This window comes from Heterodontus francisci, chromosome 13 (assembly GCF_036365525.1).
Source record: "Heterodontus francisci isolate sHetFra1 chromosome 13, sHetFra1.hap1, whole genome shotgun sequence".
NCBI lineage: Eukaryota > Metazoa > Chordata > Chondrichthyes > Heterodontiformes > Heterodontidae > Heterodontus > Heterodontus francisci.
In genome coordinates this window covers 92,323,966-92,340,315 of record NC_090383.1, presented here as the reverse complement: position 1 = coordinate 92,340,315, position 16,350 = coordinate 92,323,966, and the positions used below count along the sequence as shown (strand labels likewise).

Genomic DNA, 16,350 nt, shown 5'->3' with positions numbered 1-16,350 from the left:
GCAAGATGGGTGCCTGGCCCTTTCTGTAATGCTAGTGCAGGGTCCATCTTGTGGCTTGATCTTTTGTGAGGAGGATCCAGAAGTCCTCGCCTCCCTTTAGCCACTGGATTTCTCAAGGCTCAGAAAGCTTGGCTGGCCAGGCTTAAATTTGAAATGGTGATTAAATATGAGGCACGCAATCTTATTATAATAATTAAAATGCCAACCCACCAGGTTAGTCACCCACCCTCATCCTGCCTCTGTTGTGTTGGGGTTGGCATTCAGATTTTTAACATTTTAACATCCCACCAGCCCATTGCGCCTGTTTTGGGGAGTTGAAATTTCCACCATGTTTTTTATGGTACTGCAATGTATTACACCTGCTGATCACTAAATTTTACAGAATAGAGCAAAATTCAGCCTCTGTAGCAACACTGAAGCAATTATTTAAACATTAAATTGTAGACGCTCCTTTGGATCATAGAAGTTTACAACGCAAAAGGAAGTCAAGCAGCTCATCATGTCTGTTGCGATTTCTTTTTCATGCAATCTAAGGCTAATCTCACTGCTCTGATCTCTCCCCATAGTTCTGTATCTCCCTCTGCTTCAAGTATTTATTACTGTCCCTTGAACATGTAATGATCTGTGCCTCAACCACTGCCTTTGCCAAAACAGCCCGATTTTAGGAAAGATGTCAAAGCTGCAGGGAGGTAAAAAAGATACTGGCTTTTACCTCGAATGAGAGGCTTAAGTTAAGAGGAAATCTGATAGAAGAACAGAAAATGTTATTTAATTCAACAAAGTCAGAACAATCAAACAGTGAGTAGTTTATTTTGTGTAAATAATATTACATTTTCCTGTGATACTCAGGTTCCTTGATCTTTGATACAAGAATAACAATAGAACATGAGGATATCTGGATCAAGAAAAGGCTGTTCAGACCGTATGTCTTGTTTCGTCTGTCGACCAGTGTTGCTTACAGTCCCAATCTATTGTATTCTTTGATTCACCCAGCCCCAGACCAGATTTCCTTCTACCAACATTTGGCACAAGATTTAAGACTTTTATCACGTGACAGAAATCTGCTCAGTTCCCTTTTGAAAGATTCCACAGACCCAGCATTCACTGCACTGGGTGGCAGTTTTTTTCCACATGTTAACAATCCCGTAACAATTCATGTTTAGCTCCTGACTTCAATTACATAGAATTACGTAGAACGTACTACACAGAAGCAGGCCATTCGGCCTATGCTGGTGCTTATGCTCCACATGTGTCATCTCTTACTCCTCCTCACCTAAACCTATCAGCATAACCTTCTATTCCTTTCTCCTTCACGTGCTTATCTAGCTTCCCCTCAACTATTCCGTAATATTGAAAATATTTAATTTTTGCCCTACATTCATAATTCATTAAAAAAAAACTCGTCAGTTTTGAATTCCTCTATTCATGTTGCTGAGAAAACCCTCTCTTCCTTTCGTGGGTTGGTGGCTAAATGCACTATATGATATACTAAGCTATAAGGACCAGAAATATTCCAATTTCGATCCTGGGGCTCTGCTGAGTAGCTGATTTTAGGGAATGGTGGTGGCATTACAAATGGTAACAGTGTTCTCAGACTAACAAGGAGAATATTTTGCCAAGTTTTTCACTGCTAATCACTATGCAGTGATCTCTGTTGAATAGTGCATGTATGGAATGTTAGACAAGGACAGGATCAGACTTGCCTGTCAGGCCCGGGTGGTGGTTAGTCTGCCAGCAAAGGATTGGTATTGAGTAAAGTACTGGAGGGCTTCTGGCCTTGTGGAGCTACAATCCAACAGTAATCACTGTCTTCAAGAGAGGAGAAGAGAAAATGGAAGGTGAGCATTGAGGAAGATAAATCTTGTCATGGCCACTTAAGGACAGCTTGCTGGCTCTGCTCCAATTTTACCAATGTTGGAGCTGCCTCCTAGTGGGCTAGGGGTGCGGATGATGGTCCCTCTTTTGGGGGAAATCCATGGCCCAAGAGCCAAGGATGGTCCCCCCGGTGGTGATGGCTACCTCCCACCCCCTCACCCGAGCCTGCCTGACTGGTCCCGGCGGCCTCGACCCCACTTACCTGCATCCAGGGGTCCCCTCCATCTTCACCATGCAAGGTCTCCTGCAATACTGACAATGGCCACTGCTCCTGGTGGCGCTGTTGGTATTGCAGAGCTGCTGGCCCTCCGATTAGCCAGTTGCTCTCGAGACAGGAGCTTGTCCCTTAAAGATGGTACGTAGTTAATTGGCTGCACACCGTGGAATTCCACTGGGAATCAGAGGGTTGAGTCAGGGTCTCCCCCTGCCTTACAGCCAGCTGCCGGACCCTGTTGCCGGGATAAAATGCAGCCCTAGTTTCCATAACTTGGTGATTTAAGCTCAAGGAAAAGATTTGAAAATACAATTGAACATTGGCAAAGGCCAATAAATAAACAGAAACAGGCAAACCTTGGGCTGTCTTAAACCTTCTAGCAGACAGAACATGGATCTTGCCAGTGTTAGATGCACCATGTGGGAACATCTTGAGAAAAAATATAAATATGCTCCCAATAAATAATACACTTCTTGAGAAATTATGGACTGGGGCAGAGAAATAAATTCTGCAAACACATAACTATCTAAATTTTCTTTGATCAGTTTGATATGCTTTTATTGGTTTTCAAGTATCAGTTGTACTCAGCTGAAACAGTGGAACTAATTGGTTTGCTGTTCAAAATACCTTACCTTTAGAGGGTTTGATTGCGATTGAGGACTGCACGGACTCGAGATGCTGACTGGAAGATATTAACTGTACCAAAACCTGCAGTAGAGCCAATGTGCTGTAAATGCATCATATAGAACCCCATTTATTGGAGTATTTAGACTATGTGACATTTATAGTTCCGTTATTTGATGAGTTGGTAGTTCTTAGGATTAAAAAGGCTTGAGGTTGGAATGTCCAGAATATTCCATTTGTTTCATACTCAGAAGGTGATGGAATGAGTCCCAGCCAGGAAAAGGCCCAAGTTGAAGGCCAAAGCTGAGATTGGGGAGCTGAATGCAAGAGTGACAATGGGTGGATATTTGCCGGAGCTGACAGGAGAGAATCTGTTGGTGAAGTCTTTGCAATGTCCATGACCAGCCTGATTACAGCAATTGTCTGGCTTCACTCTGCACTGCGTTCCAGGCTTTTATGTTACTATCTTACCCCGATTCAGGTCTCTAGCTTAAAATCTCTCGCTAGAAACCTGCTGAGCTCCTGATTTAGCAGATTCTGTATTCACAAGCTGTTGTTTAGTCCATAGATTCACAACTCTACTTTTCTAATTCAAATCTTAATTTTATATTTTCATTAAAATAAAAGCAAAATACTGCAGATGCTGGAAATCTGAAATAAAAACAAGAAATGCTGGAAATACCCAACAGGTCTGGCAGCATCTGTGGAGAGGAAACTGAGTTAACGTTTCAGGTCAGTGACCACAAATAAAAGGACAGTGGAAATAAACAGAACAGAAATAAGCAAGAAAGAAACAACACATTTTGGCTCATTCTTTTCTTTGGCCAGTTTTCTGTGTGCGATCTCAACTTCATTTTGCCTGTAGATTCTACACAGATATGGCAAGAAATTCACCACCAGAGTGGCAGCCATCATTACCAAAGTCAATTTTTAAAACAAATATTTTTCTCCCAAGTTAAAGTTAGGGAAGTTAGGACTGTTCTCAGAACAGAGCAGGTTCAGAGGTGACCTAATAGAGGTTTTCAAGATGATGAGAGGTTTTGATAGAATAGATTGAGAAGAATATTCCCTCTGGCAATAGAATAGATGGAGAAAAATTATTCCCTCTGGCGAGTGAGTCAATAATTAAAGGTCATTTATTCAAATGCACTGACAAAAGATCTAGAGGTCAGATGAAGAGAAGTTTTTTCACTCAAAATTGTCAGGATCTGGAATGCCGTACCTGAAAAGATGGTGGAAGCTGATTCCATCAATAATTTTAAGAGGGAGATGAGGATGAGGAACTTAATGGTTACCGACAAAAAGCAGGGATGTGGAACTAAACACGACTGTTTTTCAAAGTGCCAGCACAGGCAGGATGGGCCAAATGCCCTCCTGTACTACAAGTTCCTATGATTCTATCCATCTCTTCGATTGCCCCTTTGGTCATCTATTGTAACTTTTCTTTCACAGTCTGCTCAGTGTCAGCTGGTTTCCTGTAAAACACCATGGGACATTTGTTGCATAACAGTAACCATACAAATGTAAGTTTGTGTTGCTGAATTGTCCAGCTGATGTACTGTCTTGAGTTCCCCTCATTTCTTATGGATATCCCATTTTTCCTTCGATGTGATTTTAAACTTTACTTGTAGACATAACCCTGGTCTATATCAAGGGTGTAACAAAGTGTTAGGACACCAATGTGCTACACTACCAGCTGCCCTGTTTGCTTCACAGCTACGCATTTGAAACAGGTTTTCCCTCAGTCTTTTTGTTGAACATCTACAAAGGTCTTTAAGCCTTTCTTTCTCGTGCTGCTGCGTAAATCCTGGAATCGCTTTTGGGGGTTTTTTTGGTATCCTTTCCAATTTAGGTGTAAATTTTAATTTGTGAGGTGTCTGTTACCATGGTTGCACTGAACATTACAGTTACAGCATTGACAAATGAGAAAGGAGGGCCCAAGCAGAAGCTGCAGCATCCCTTACAGGAGTGAAGGAAAATAAGATGGGCAAGTCCCACCTGGAAAGTTGTAGAGCGTCATTCGCTCTCCTGACAGCAGGGATAGCGAGCCAGGCAGGGATGATTTACAAATGTTTTAAAAATTGTATTTAAAAAATTAAAAACATACACAATGGGATTTTTTTTAAAGAAGGTTGCATTCTCATCACTCTTATTGTTTGTGTTGTGTGGCCAGAGTTCCTTTACAATCAGAAAAATAATCTAGTTTATTAGCATTCCATTTGGCTCAATGTGAAGCATCCTATTCATTTTCAGGCAGGTATGCATAAAAGACATTTTATTATGCATGATCTGGCCAGTATGACAACGCATACCAGTTAAATTCACGGAAACCTCAAATGTTTGCTGACCTCAATCGCCAACTTGACGACGTTTAGGAACACAGGGGTGACGATAACCGAGATGGAAATGAGGCAGGAATGTATAATGGGCAGCTAATTCATCATCACCCGTTCTACAAGATCTGCAAAATTTAATGACTCCCATCATATCCGAGTGACATTTCACTAAGCATCTGTTATCCAGAAACCTGACTCATAAGTAAGAGCTGTGATCTTCTGTGATGTGAATTTGTGACAAAAAAAGGAATCATACCATTTCTGTGGAGCAGGTTCAATAATCCAATACAGGAGCTAGTTTGCCGATCATACTTTAGGGTTGTCAATGAAAAACCAGCTAGCTTCACTCATTCATGGGACCTGGAGAGATCAACCTGTCACCAGGAGTTGGGATTCTTATCACGTGGTTTTGGGTACAGCTAAACGTTATTGTTCTAATGGATAGGTTGGTCTTAGCTGGGCAAACAGTAAGAATATTGCTAGCACACCATACCGATGGTGTCCACAGTTTTAGCTGCTTCAAATTTAACAGTCCTTTTGGGTCTTGACTCAATTCAACCTGCCTCTTAGTTTCTTTGAGCTCAGATAAGTAGATGCACAGCTACAGGGAGAGAGTATGCATTACCTATCAGGCAATCAGGACCTACTTATGTGGACTTCTCAGTGAGTTGTATTCGGCTGGACACTTATATGCAGGGATATGGGATTCATGCATGTGTGGCACCCTGGCACCTAACTCACTAAATGTACTGAAGCTTTGATGTTAACTGATGGGAAATTGGCACATTCAGCTCTCATGTATTTAGTCAGGTAGTCTAGCCATAGGAAATTCAGAATAAACCAAGCAGAAATTGACACAGTGGGCCATATTTTCCATTTGTTACACTTGCACTTGCCCATAATAAAGAGAAGGAAAGAAAGATTGGATTAAGAGAGAGAGATAAAAGACAGAAAACGTTTTTAAAAAATTAATTTGTTTCAATTCTCCAAAATTAATTAAAATCTGAAGGAATAAGCCTCCACACTTGTTAAAGTCAGATTTCATCGCTAGAGAGTTTTTTTGTAGTAATTACGACTTATCAAGCTGTTAAAAATTTACTTACACTGGAATGAACAAGCCCTAACTTTGTCTTAAGTAAAAACAGAAAGTGCTGGAAATACTCAGCAGGTCTGGCAGCATCTGTGGAGAGAGAAGCAGAGTTAATGTTTCAGGTCTCTGACCTTTCATCAGAACTGGCAAAGGTTAGAAAAGAATTAGATTTTAAGCAAGTGAAGGGGGCAGCTCTGCCCAAAAGCACCTCATGAAAAACAAGCACATGGTTAAAAAATAAAATAATAAAATTGAAAAATATAAAAAAAGCCCAGTTATGCTTTGAAATTGTTGAACTCAATGTTGAGTCTGCAAGAGTGCCTAATCAAAAGATGAGATGCTTCTCCTCGAGCTTGCATTGATTTCACTGGAACACTGGAGCAGGACAAGGATAGAAATGTGGGCATGAGAACAGTGGGGGGTGTTGAAATGGCAAGCAGCCAGAAGCTCGGGTCATGTTTTCAGATTGAGTGGAGGTGTTCCGCAAAGCGGTCACCCAATCTACGTTTGGTCTCCCCAGTGTAGGGGCAACTGCATTGTGAGCAGCGAATACAGTGAGTGTTTGGGGCGTTGGATGGTGAGGAGAAAGGAGGTAAAGGGGCAGGTATTACACCTCCTGCAATTGCATGGGAAGGTGCTGTAGGAAGGGGACATAGAGGAGTAGACCAGGGTGTCGTTGAGGGAACGACAGGGGAGAGGAAGGGAAGATGTGTTTGGTGGTGGCATCACGCTGGAGGTGGCGGAAATGGTGGAGGATAATCCTTTGGATGTGGCGGCTGGTGGGGTGGAAAGTCAGGACAAAGGAATCCTCTTGTGGTTCTCGGAGGAAGGGAAAAGAGTGAAGGCAGAAGTGCGGGAAATGGGTCGAACACAGTTGAGAGCCCTGTCGACCACAGTGGGGGGAGTCCTCGATTGAGAAAAAAGGAAGACATATCAGAAGCGCTGTTGTGAAAGGTTGCATCATCAGAACAGATGCGTTGGAGATGGAGAAACTGGGAGAATGGGATGGAGTCGTTACAGGAAATAGGGGCCGGAATTTTACACCACCCCAGTGAGCTGGATGGTGGCAGGGGGGGTGGTGTGAAATGGTCTGGGAGGCTCTGGCAGGCCTTCTCCACCCGCTCCCACATCCGCCCCACTTTACGTTGAGTACGGGATGGGGGGGGGGGGATAAGTGGGCCACCCGCCCCAGGCCAATCAAGGCCCTTAAGTTGCCAATTAACAGCCACTTAAGGGCCTTCGCCCACCTCCATGGGGATTTTACCCGTGGCAAGCGGGTGTCCTGGAGCTGGGAAAGGCCGCCCAGTGAAAGCTGGTGGCCTCTCAGCACCCCAGGGTGCCCGATGGAGGGTCGCCCCCCCGCTTTCCCAACCACCCCAGGACCCTAGACGCCCCCTTCCCCCCCCCTCCCCCCACCCCAAACGTCCACCTTGCCTCGCCGGGGCCTGACCAATTACCCCCAGTGAGGCAAACAAAACTTACTTGCACTCCTGGCTTCATGTCCTCGGCTGGGCTGCAGTCCCAGCAATGGCCACTGCTCCCGGTGGCGCTGCTGGGACTAAGAGCTGCTGGCCAGATGATTGGCCGGCAGCTCAGTGAGGCAGGACTTGCTCCCTCAAGCGGGTGGAAGTCCCACCTCAGAACAATTAAAGCCTGGGGACCCGTAAAATGCGGGACGGATCCCCAGGCTAGGCGGAAGCGGGTTCGCCACTGACCTTTAGTCGGTTGCCAGCTCCTATCCACCAGACGTAAAATCCAGCCCAGGGCGTGAGGAAGTGTAGTCGAGGTAGCCGTGTGATTCGTTGGGTTTATAATGAATATTAGTGGACAGCCTATCCCCAGCGATAGAGACAGAGAAGTCGAGGAAGGGAAAGGAAGTGTTGGAGATGGACCATGTAAAAGTGGGTGGAAATTGGAACCTAATATTGTCTGGCAAGTTTAATGCTTACTTATCGGGTACGTACTGCAACTTCACTCCATAACTTGTATTTCAATGGCGAGCCTCTCAACATGATACTGCTCTCGCACAGCATCTAGAAGAGCAGGGCATCTCAGACAGCAACTTTGTGATTTACGCATTTGACAGAGCATATGCAGTCACTGTAAGGTACTGTCCTATGTACGCTTTAATAATGGTGAGCACTGTTAGCCTTGCCGTTATCTCTATCGCAAAATTCAGCCCGTTATCAGTTGGGAATAGGAAAATAAATTTTTTAAAGAAGCCATAATTGAGCTTTGAATTTCTAAAACTACTTTAATTTACTCTGTCGTTCCTGGGTGGAAAGAAATATGACCGCAAATACTAATGGCAGCAAGATGAGACACATTCCTCGCTTGAAATCCTGAATAATAGAATATCATTGGAAACATCCACTGATTCCATTAAGAATTCTATAGAAGCTCCTTAATGAGACATTTCTGTAGTGATGCTAGCTCAGATGCTCAAAGTAAGCAATTTGCCTCAGTGGAAATCAAATGCAGATTGGAGAAGAAAATGAAGTCACCTGAAGTCATGTTTTCAATTTCTCTGAAGAGCAAAGCAATAATAAAGATCCTTGTCCCTATTATCTCCAATCTCTCCCCATTTTTTTCTTTCCTGACATAAAATGCTGATTTTTGACCTGGCAAAGTTCACGGTAACTCTCAATACCTCAGCCAAATGACCATTCTTCAAATATGAGCTTAAAAGAGTGGAGGAAATTTTCTTCTGGGCGAAAAGAGAGGTAGCACTCTGAAAATAGCAGAGAAAAATTGCCACCCTGTTCCCTACCTGGCCGATGACACCTGAAAGGAAATTACTGTTGAATGACTGGAGCACTCACCTGTTACAAGCAGAAGGCCCTTTTAAAATCAAAGTTCTATGATGGACATAAGACCGCGATTGCAATTATTGGAGACCACTTGATATGCCATTGACTTTTTACCCCAGTTTTACTGGTCGGTACAGCTGGAGACAACTAAATAAACAAATGTTAAAATTATTTCTGCGGGGCCAGGTAGAGCAGGAGTGCTCCGCAAAAATGTTGTGGGTCTCTTGCAACAGCCACCCACCCTGTCCCGAAACACTGCTGCAGCCAACCCCCCCCCCCCCCCCCCCAACCACCATAACCACTTTGCCCTGATATTGCATCGATCCTGGGCCAGTGAGCTCAAGCAGCAGGGAGCCACGTTGCCATGTTGAGTCGGAGAATCGGGCTCCATTGTTGTGCACCTCTATCTGACCCACAGTCCTTGCAAATGCACCTTCCCTGCTGGGAGCACAGTATCATATGCTGTGTACTGAACTTCTACAGTCACTGTTGTTACTTAAATTGCAGAGATTGTAATAAGATCAACCTCTACAATCTCCTTATCTGTGGTGCCCAACTGATTAAAAATGGTACAATGGCAAGAAAGTGACCTGTTGCCTAATGTCGTTCTACATCTTTGTGGACCAACTTGAACTTCAGCAATACAACATAATAACAGTGCATATAGGACCATAATCCTGGATTCTGGTGGGTAAAACTCTTGTGGAAGCCAGTTCTTGCATTGAAATCCTACTAACAACAACAGCAAAAAAGAAATAATTTTGTGACTTGTAAATGCTAACATTTCTCTACAAATTTCTGTTGTGAGTAATGTAACCAATTAACTTTTACTGCAACTGGTGATCTAAATATGTTTCTTTTGCCATCTGTACAGTCAGGTTGTGAAAAAGCCATCTCACAGGAGGCCCCAGTGGGCATTCTGTATGTAACACTGGGGAATTTCAGGTACACACTGCTGGTAATTAATTTGAATACTGTTGGGGGTGGAGGCTGAATGCTACTATTCACATGGTGACATATGTGAGAAGTCTCATTTTGTTCAGAGTGAAGGTGCAGTGTGAAATTTGCCCACTTTGCTATCTGTAGGAGTGGGATGCTCTCCCCGGTATCTGTTCATGAAAGCAGCATTTTACCAGAGAGGAAATGGACAACTTCAGCAGCCTTTAGTTCCTTCTTGTAGCTGACAGAACAATGAACAAAATTTTTGTGTTCATAAAATATATTCTGTAATTAGAAAATTTGTTCACCTTTCAACATTTTCCATATGAAACTGATCTTTGATGAACACCAGGACTTTTGTTGTTTTTTGCCCCATTTAGTATAGTCAGGGATTTCACAGTATATAGTCTACCATCCCAAAGAATGGATGTATGTGGGCAGGTTAAGGCTGACAATATTATTTTGCCATTGGTGATCCATCATAGCATCATCTGAACCTGTATGCACGAATATGAAAAAGTAAAATCATTTTTCAAATGTAAAATGAAACTCAAGTTCCTTTTTTGATAGTGAATGGATATAAATTTATGGTATGAAATGAACACGGTTTCTGAACATGACAGTTACAGCTCTTTAAGCCTGGTCTGGACTTCAGTAAGATTGAAGTAAGACTTCAATAAGGTAACAGGCCCTTGGCTAAATACAATTAGGTATCCCTGCTGTACAATGTCATCAGAGTCCATAAACATTTTGCCCAATGTCCCCCATAGTATACAGGAAGAAATAAAAGAAAATCAATGTGAGAAATGTTACATTTCATAAATATAAAACAGGTAATGCAAGTCTGCTTTATTTTCTGTAGAATTGTTAATTTTAGCTTGGCGGTGATTTTTCAATCTGCTTTATAAATAATTTAAATCTTTCTCATATCACCAAGCCAAACAGCTAACTAGACCTGTTGAAATGAAGTCGCATGTAGATCACAACTAATAACTAGGATGTTTGTTTGTTACTTGCAGAGATCTTAAACTGGACAATATCTTGCTGGATGCTGAGGGACACTGCAAGTTGGCTGACTTTGGCATGTGCAAAGAAGGCATTCTGAATGGTATCACAACAACTACTTTCTGTGGTACACCCGATTACATTGCTCCTGAGGTATGTTTGTTGTCTCCCATTGATCTTTATATACCAATATACTGTAGCAAATTTGCTCTTAGTGTGAGTGAAACAATTGGTTTTACGTCCTCCTTTATAGTAAGAAGTTAAAAATTATAATTTAAATCTTGCCATAGAATGTTAGATGCCGACAGAAAGTGTGACTTCAAATCCCCAGCTGGATTAACATACACAATTGGATACCCCTCAATTGGTGAGTTTTGTTGGTTCTTGAGTGATCTATTAAAGGAAGCATTATGCCATAGCACAGATGTCCATTTCGAGGAAGCAAAAAATCTGCAGGAAAACCTATCCTTTCCAAAAAAAAATTCCATCTCCTGCCAACCGATATGGAGCAGTGGCCAGCAAAATCAAGTTGGCCATGGAAAAGTCGTCAGGCCAGACTGCCTCAGTTCTCCAGGTGTAGTTTTCAGCTAGTTTTGTTTTAATGGATTTTGTAGTAAGATTTGCAATTTATATATAAATCACCTCTTGTCTCCCTCCGTTCAATTTTTTTCAGTGCTTCTAGTGGCTCCTATCTTTACATCCTCTGCACTCTACACCAGCAAAAAGTGGAGTCTTTGTTATTGATGATTTGTAAACAGCCATTAAGAGTTAGAGAAGACCTTGGGTTGACATCTTCTCCCATGGCCCAGCTGAGATCAAGAAGTCATTATGTTGCAGTTTTTTAAATGTTGTTCATGGGATGTGGGTGTGGCTGGCAAAGCCACATTTATTACCCACCCTATTTTCGAAGGTGTAAAACCTGATCTTAATGCTTCATCACATGGCTAGTACACAAACATGCAGGTCTTTTCTGTCACATAACTTCTCATGGGCGTCATTGTTGCTCTCCGTTGGATGCTAGATATCTAGTAAATAGAAAACTTGCATTTCTATAGTGCCTTTTGTGTCCTCAGAATGTCCCAAGGTGATTTGAAATCAATGTAATGTCCATTAGGGAAGGAAACATGCCATTCTTATCTAGTCTGGCCTACATGTGACTCCAGTCCCACACCAACGTGATAACAATTATATAGTGCTGCCCATCACAAAAAAGATCAGGACCGTAACACTTTTCAGTGCACCCTGAGTGAATCAGTTCTTGCAAAATGCACCGAATACTACACAGTTGCTCTGTTGTTGAACATATTTGTCCCCACCTTTTTGAAAAATGTTTATTTCTTCGGTTTTCCAAATTTCATTGAATAGCTGAGAGAGTCGGCTTCTAACTTTACATTGTAACCTAGACACTGAGGAAATGCGCACAAATTTATTAGCCTCCTAATTTGCCTTCCTTTTCTTTGGGCAAGTATATGCATTGCACATCCTGCAGAAAACCCAGCTAAGATCAGAACCTTTGATGTGACAAATCATCAGCATAAATGTTCATCTCGATTGCTCTGCGGTGCAGCTTGTGAATGAAGCAAAGTTAAGAGCTGTCGTTGTAATGTTATAACTCAAAAATGATCTGATAGAATTTCATTTTCCTCAAATACTGATGTTTGTAAAGTGACTGTTGGATCAAGTTGGATGCTTTACGATGGTTAATCGTAGATTCATTTATGGATACAAATCTGAACTCTGTTACTGAAGTCTTTGTGAAGAATTACAGATGTGCAGTGAAGCCTATTTATGAATCCACAGAAGGATTGTTTTTTAAACTTTTTTACACTGTCAACCTTGGCTCAGTGGTAGCACTTTCACCTTTGAATCAGAAGGTTGTGGTTCAAATCCCTTTCTAGATTCTTGAGCATGTAATTCAGATTGACACAGTACCAAAGGAGTACTGCACTATTGGAGGTGTCACCTTTCAGATGAGATTTTAAACTGAGGTTCCATCTGTCCTTCCAGGTAGATGTAAAAGACCATATGGTGCAATTCAAAGAGGAATGCAGGAGTTCTCCCTGACATCCTGGACAATATTTATCCTGCAACGATCATCACTAAAAGCACATTATTTCATTGCTGTTTGTGGGAGCTTGTGCACAAATTGGCTGCCACATTTCCCTACACTACAACATGACTACATTGCAAAAGTATTTCATCAGCTATAAAGTGCTTTGGGGTGTCCTGAAGTTATGAAAGTCGCTATATAAATGCAAGTTCTTTCTTTACTTCATGAACATTTATCGTTCGAAGTATTGTGAAAGTACAAATTTTGGGGGAGAATTTTGTAATTGTGTGGGCCCTCTACAACACAATGTTCTTCATTACTGAGTTACTTTTAGTAACTTGTGCTTGGTGCAGTTCCGTAAAGATGTGATATTGATCTAAACAAAGTAGTAGGCTGCTATTGTTGTTGTAGCATTCCAAGTTCTACTTCCAATATGTGTTGAGTTAGCTGTTCTTGACTTGGCAGCAGTGAGGGCATTATGGTTGGACTCAAGGTATTCAATCATAAAGTCAGAAGTGGGGATGTTCGCTGATGATTGCACAATATTCAGCACCATTCGCGACTCCTCAGATACTGAAGCAGTCCACGTAGAAATGCAGCAAGACCTGGACAATATCCAGGCTTGGGCTGATAAAGTGGCAAGTAACATTCACGCCACATAGGTGCCAGGCAATGACCATCTCCAACAAGAGAGAATCTAACCATCTCCTCTCGACATTCAATGGCTGAATACCATTGCTGAATCCCCCACTATCAACATCCTAGGGGCTACCATTGACCAGAAACTGAACTGGAGTAGCCATTATAAATACCGTGGCTACAAGAGCAGGTCAGAGGCTAGGAGTCCTGTGGGGAGCAACTCACCTCCTGACTCCCCAAAGCCTGTCCACCATCTACAAGGCACAAGTCAGGAGTGTTATGGAATACTCTCCACTTGCCTGGATGGGTGCAGCTCCAACAACACTCAAGAAGCTTGACATCATCCAGGGCAAAGCAGCCCAATTGATTGGCACCCCATCCACAAACATTCACTCCCTCCACCCACCAACGCACAGTAGCAGCAATGCGTACCCATCTACAAGATGCACTACAGCAGCCACCAAGGCTGCTTAGACAGCACCTTCCAAACCCACGATCTCTACCAACTAGAAGGACAAGGGCAGCAAATGCATGGGAATACCACCACCTGCAAATTCCCCTTCATGTCACACATCATCCTGACTTGGAACTACATCGCCATTCCTTCACTGTCGCTCGGTCAAAATCCTGGAACTCCTTAACAGCACAGTGGGTGTCCCTGCCTCACATGGACTGCAGTGGTTCAAAAAGGCAGCTCACCACCACCTTCTCAAGGGCAATTAAGGATGGGCAATAAATGCTGGCCTGGCCAGCGACGCCCACATCCCATGAATGAATTTTTAGAAAATTCAGATTCGGAAGGCAGACAGACATATCATCCAAGTTTCCCATCTCATCATGATCCACAGACCCTTCCCAGGTAGTGGACATGTATTTGCTTAGATTAGAATAGCAGATAACCTATTGACGTTCACTGTGTATGGCCACTTGAATGGGGTACCTGAGGTTTACTAGTGCCTGGGAAACAATACCTGAGCATGAGTGGTGCCCATTTCTAAAGGATAGGAGCAAGTTGGGGAGGGGTGGGAATAATTAAATACATTTAATGTATACCTGTACATACATTATTTTCAAAGTCTTTCAATTTATAAATTTGCTGAAGTAAAGAAAATATTCCACTTGTAACATTTCACTTACTGTAGGGGGTAAAATTCAACTTTGCCAGTGGTGTAAATGAGCAGGAGCAGATTGGCTGCCCATTCAAGATTCCCTCTCCTCCCCTCCAACTATATTGTCCATTGACTTCAATGAAAGGAAGGCCAGGTGGAGCATATAACAGCAGCTGATTCATTATTCTTCTATTCCTAAAGCCAGTTGGTGAAGGATAGGATTGGAACCAATTTTTACACATTTTTATATTTATTTACAGAGTTACACATTACAAGCATGCACGTCCTAATCCAACAACCACAGTTTTAGTCTGTGTCTATTTTTAGAGGCTCAAATGACTGCCCAGTTAATACCCACTGCCTGCAGACAATTAATCACAGTTAATAAACAATTAACAACTACCATCTGTTTTGCCCAAGTTGAATTTCACCCCCATTATCTGAAAATGTCATTAGTAGTTTCAAGAAGAGTACATTATATGTTAAACAGGTCGAAAGACGTTTAAAACAGTAAATTATAAAAGCTGTCCATTTATGACCATCTTGGAGAATTCATAAGAAATACTGGAGGCTTTGAGTATAAATGTTATGCATCAAGAAAGTAGCTGGAAGGTAAACATTCTCAAAGTCATTGTTTAAAATAAGTAATGAATTGTATCAGGACTGAGCAGCACAGTACATTTGTTTAACATCTGCTTGCCTTTCTGAATAGATCCTACAAGAATTAGAGTATGGCCCTTCAGTGGACTGGTGGGCTTTGGGGGTCCTGATGTACGAGATGATGGCCGGACAGCCACCTTTCGAAGCTGATAATGAAGATGACCTTTTCGAGTCCATTTTGCACGATGACGTATTATACCCAGTCTGGCTCAGTAAGGAAGCAGTCAGCATTCTTAAAGCGGTGGGTTCCACACACCCTCCCCCCCACCCCCATTTTCCCACCCCACTACTTTGCTTTGAATTAGTGGCAATTAAAACTGGATTTATTAACTTTGCGTATTCACCAGTGGGAGTTGAAACATAGTTCATAGTGTCACAGCTAGGACAGGAGGGCTTGGGATAAATTACAGAACTTGTGGGAAAAGGACAGAATGTTTTGTGATGTGTATATGTTTGTACTGGCTTATATTTACACAGCGGAGAAGTTTGTACTTTCCAAACTTATCAAATGCCACAAACATTATCTGTCTTGCTGCCAGCTGGTGTTACAAAGTTTTAATATATTTTGTCTAACTATTCCAATTAATTAGTTACTGCTAACCTGAGCATTGGGGATAATTGTTATTATGACTCCCGGTCATCTGTGAACACTAACCCTCTATCTCAATAATTTAATAATGTAACTCTTGTGATAGAGTAATTTTATTACTTTATTTATGGGCTCAAGTTCAAATTCCAGTTTTCACTCTCTATTCTACCTCAAAGTTGCAAAACAATAGGTAGTTGAAGGGAGAGAGCAGGAAGTGACTTAGAGAAAAAAAGTGGGAGGAGGGAAGAGAAACTAAAATGACACCTTGTCAGTTTTAGCGCACATTTTAAGATAAAGTTCAGGCACAGATTGGGAATGGGTTCCTCATGATTATATTTAAGATAATTGAACAGAAAAACACGGCAACAGCAGGGTTAAAATCAAGGTGGTCAACTTAACAGTCCACAGCC

General features: G+C 42.2%; 1 protein-coding gene across 5 annotated transcripts in view; it reads left to right on the top strand.

Annotated features, from left to right (window-relative positions):
• The window catches only part of prkcea (protein kinase C, epsilon a), a 640,473-nt gene that overhangs the window by 601,528 nt on the left and 22,595 nt on the right, over window positions 1-16,350 (top strand). For all 5 annotated transcript variants that reach the window (XM_068045193.1, XM_068045191.1, XM_068045190.1 and 2 more), the window contains 2 exons: window positions 10,908-11,046; window positions 15,404-15,592. In XM_068045193.1, the coding sequence (XP_067901294.1) occupies window positions 10,908-11,046; window positions 15,404-15,592 (328 nt within the window). The remainder of the gene's footprint in view (window positions 1-10,907; window positions 11,047-15,403; window positions 15,593-16,350) is intronic.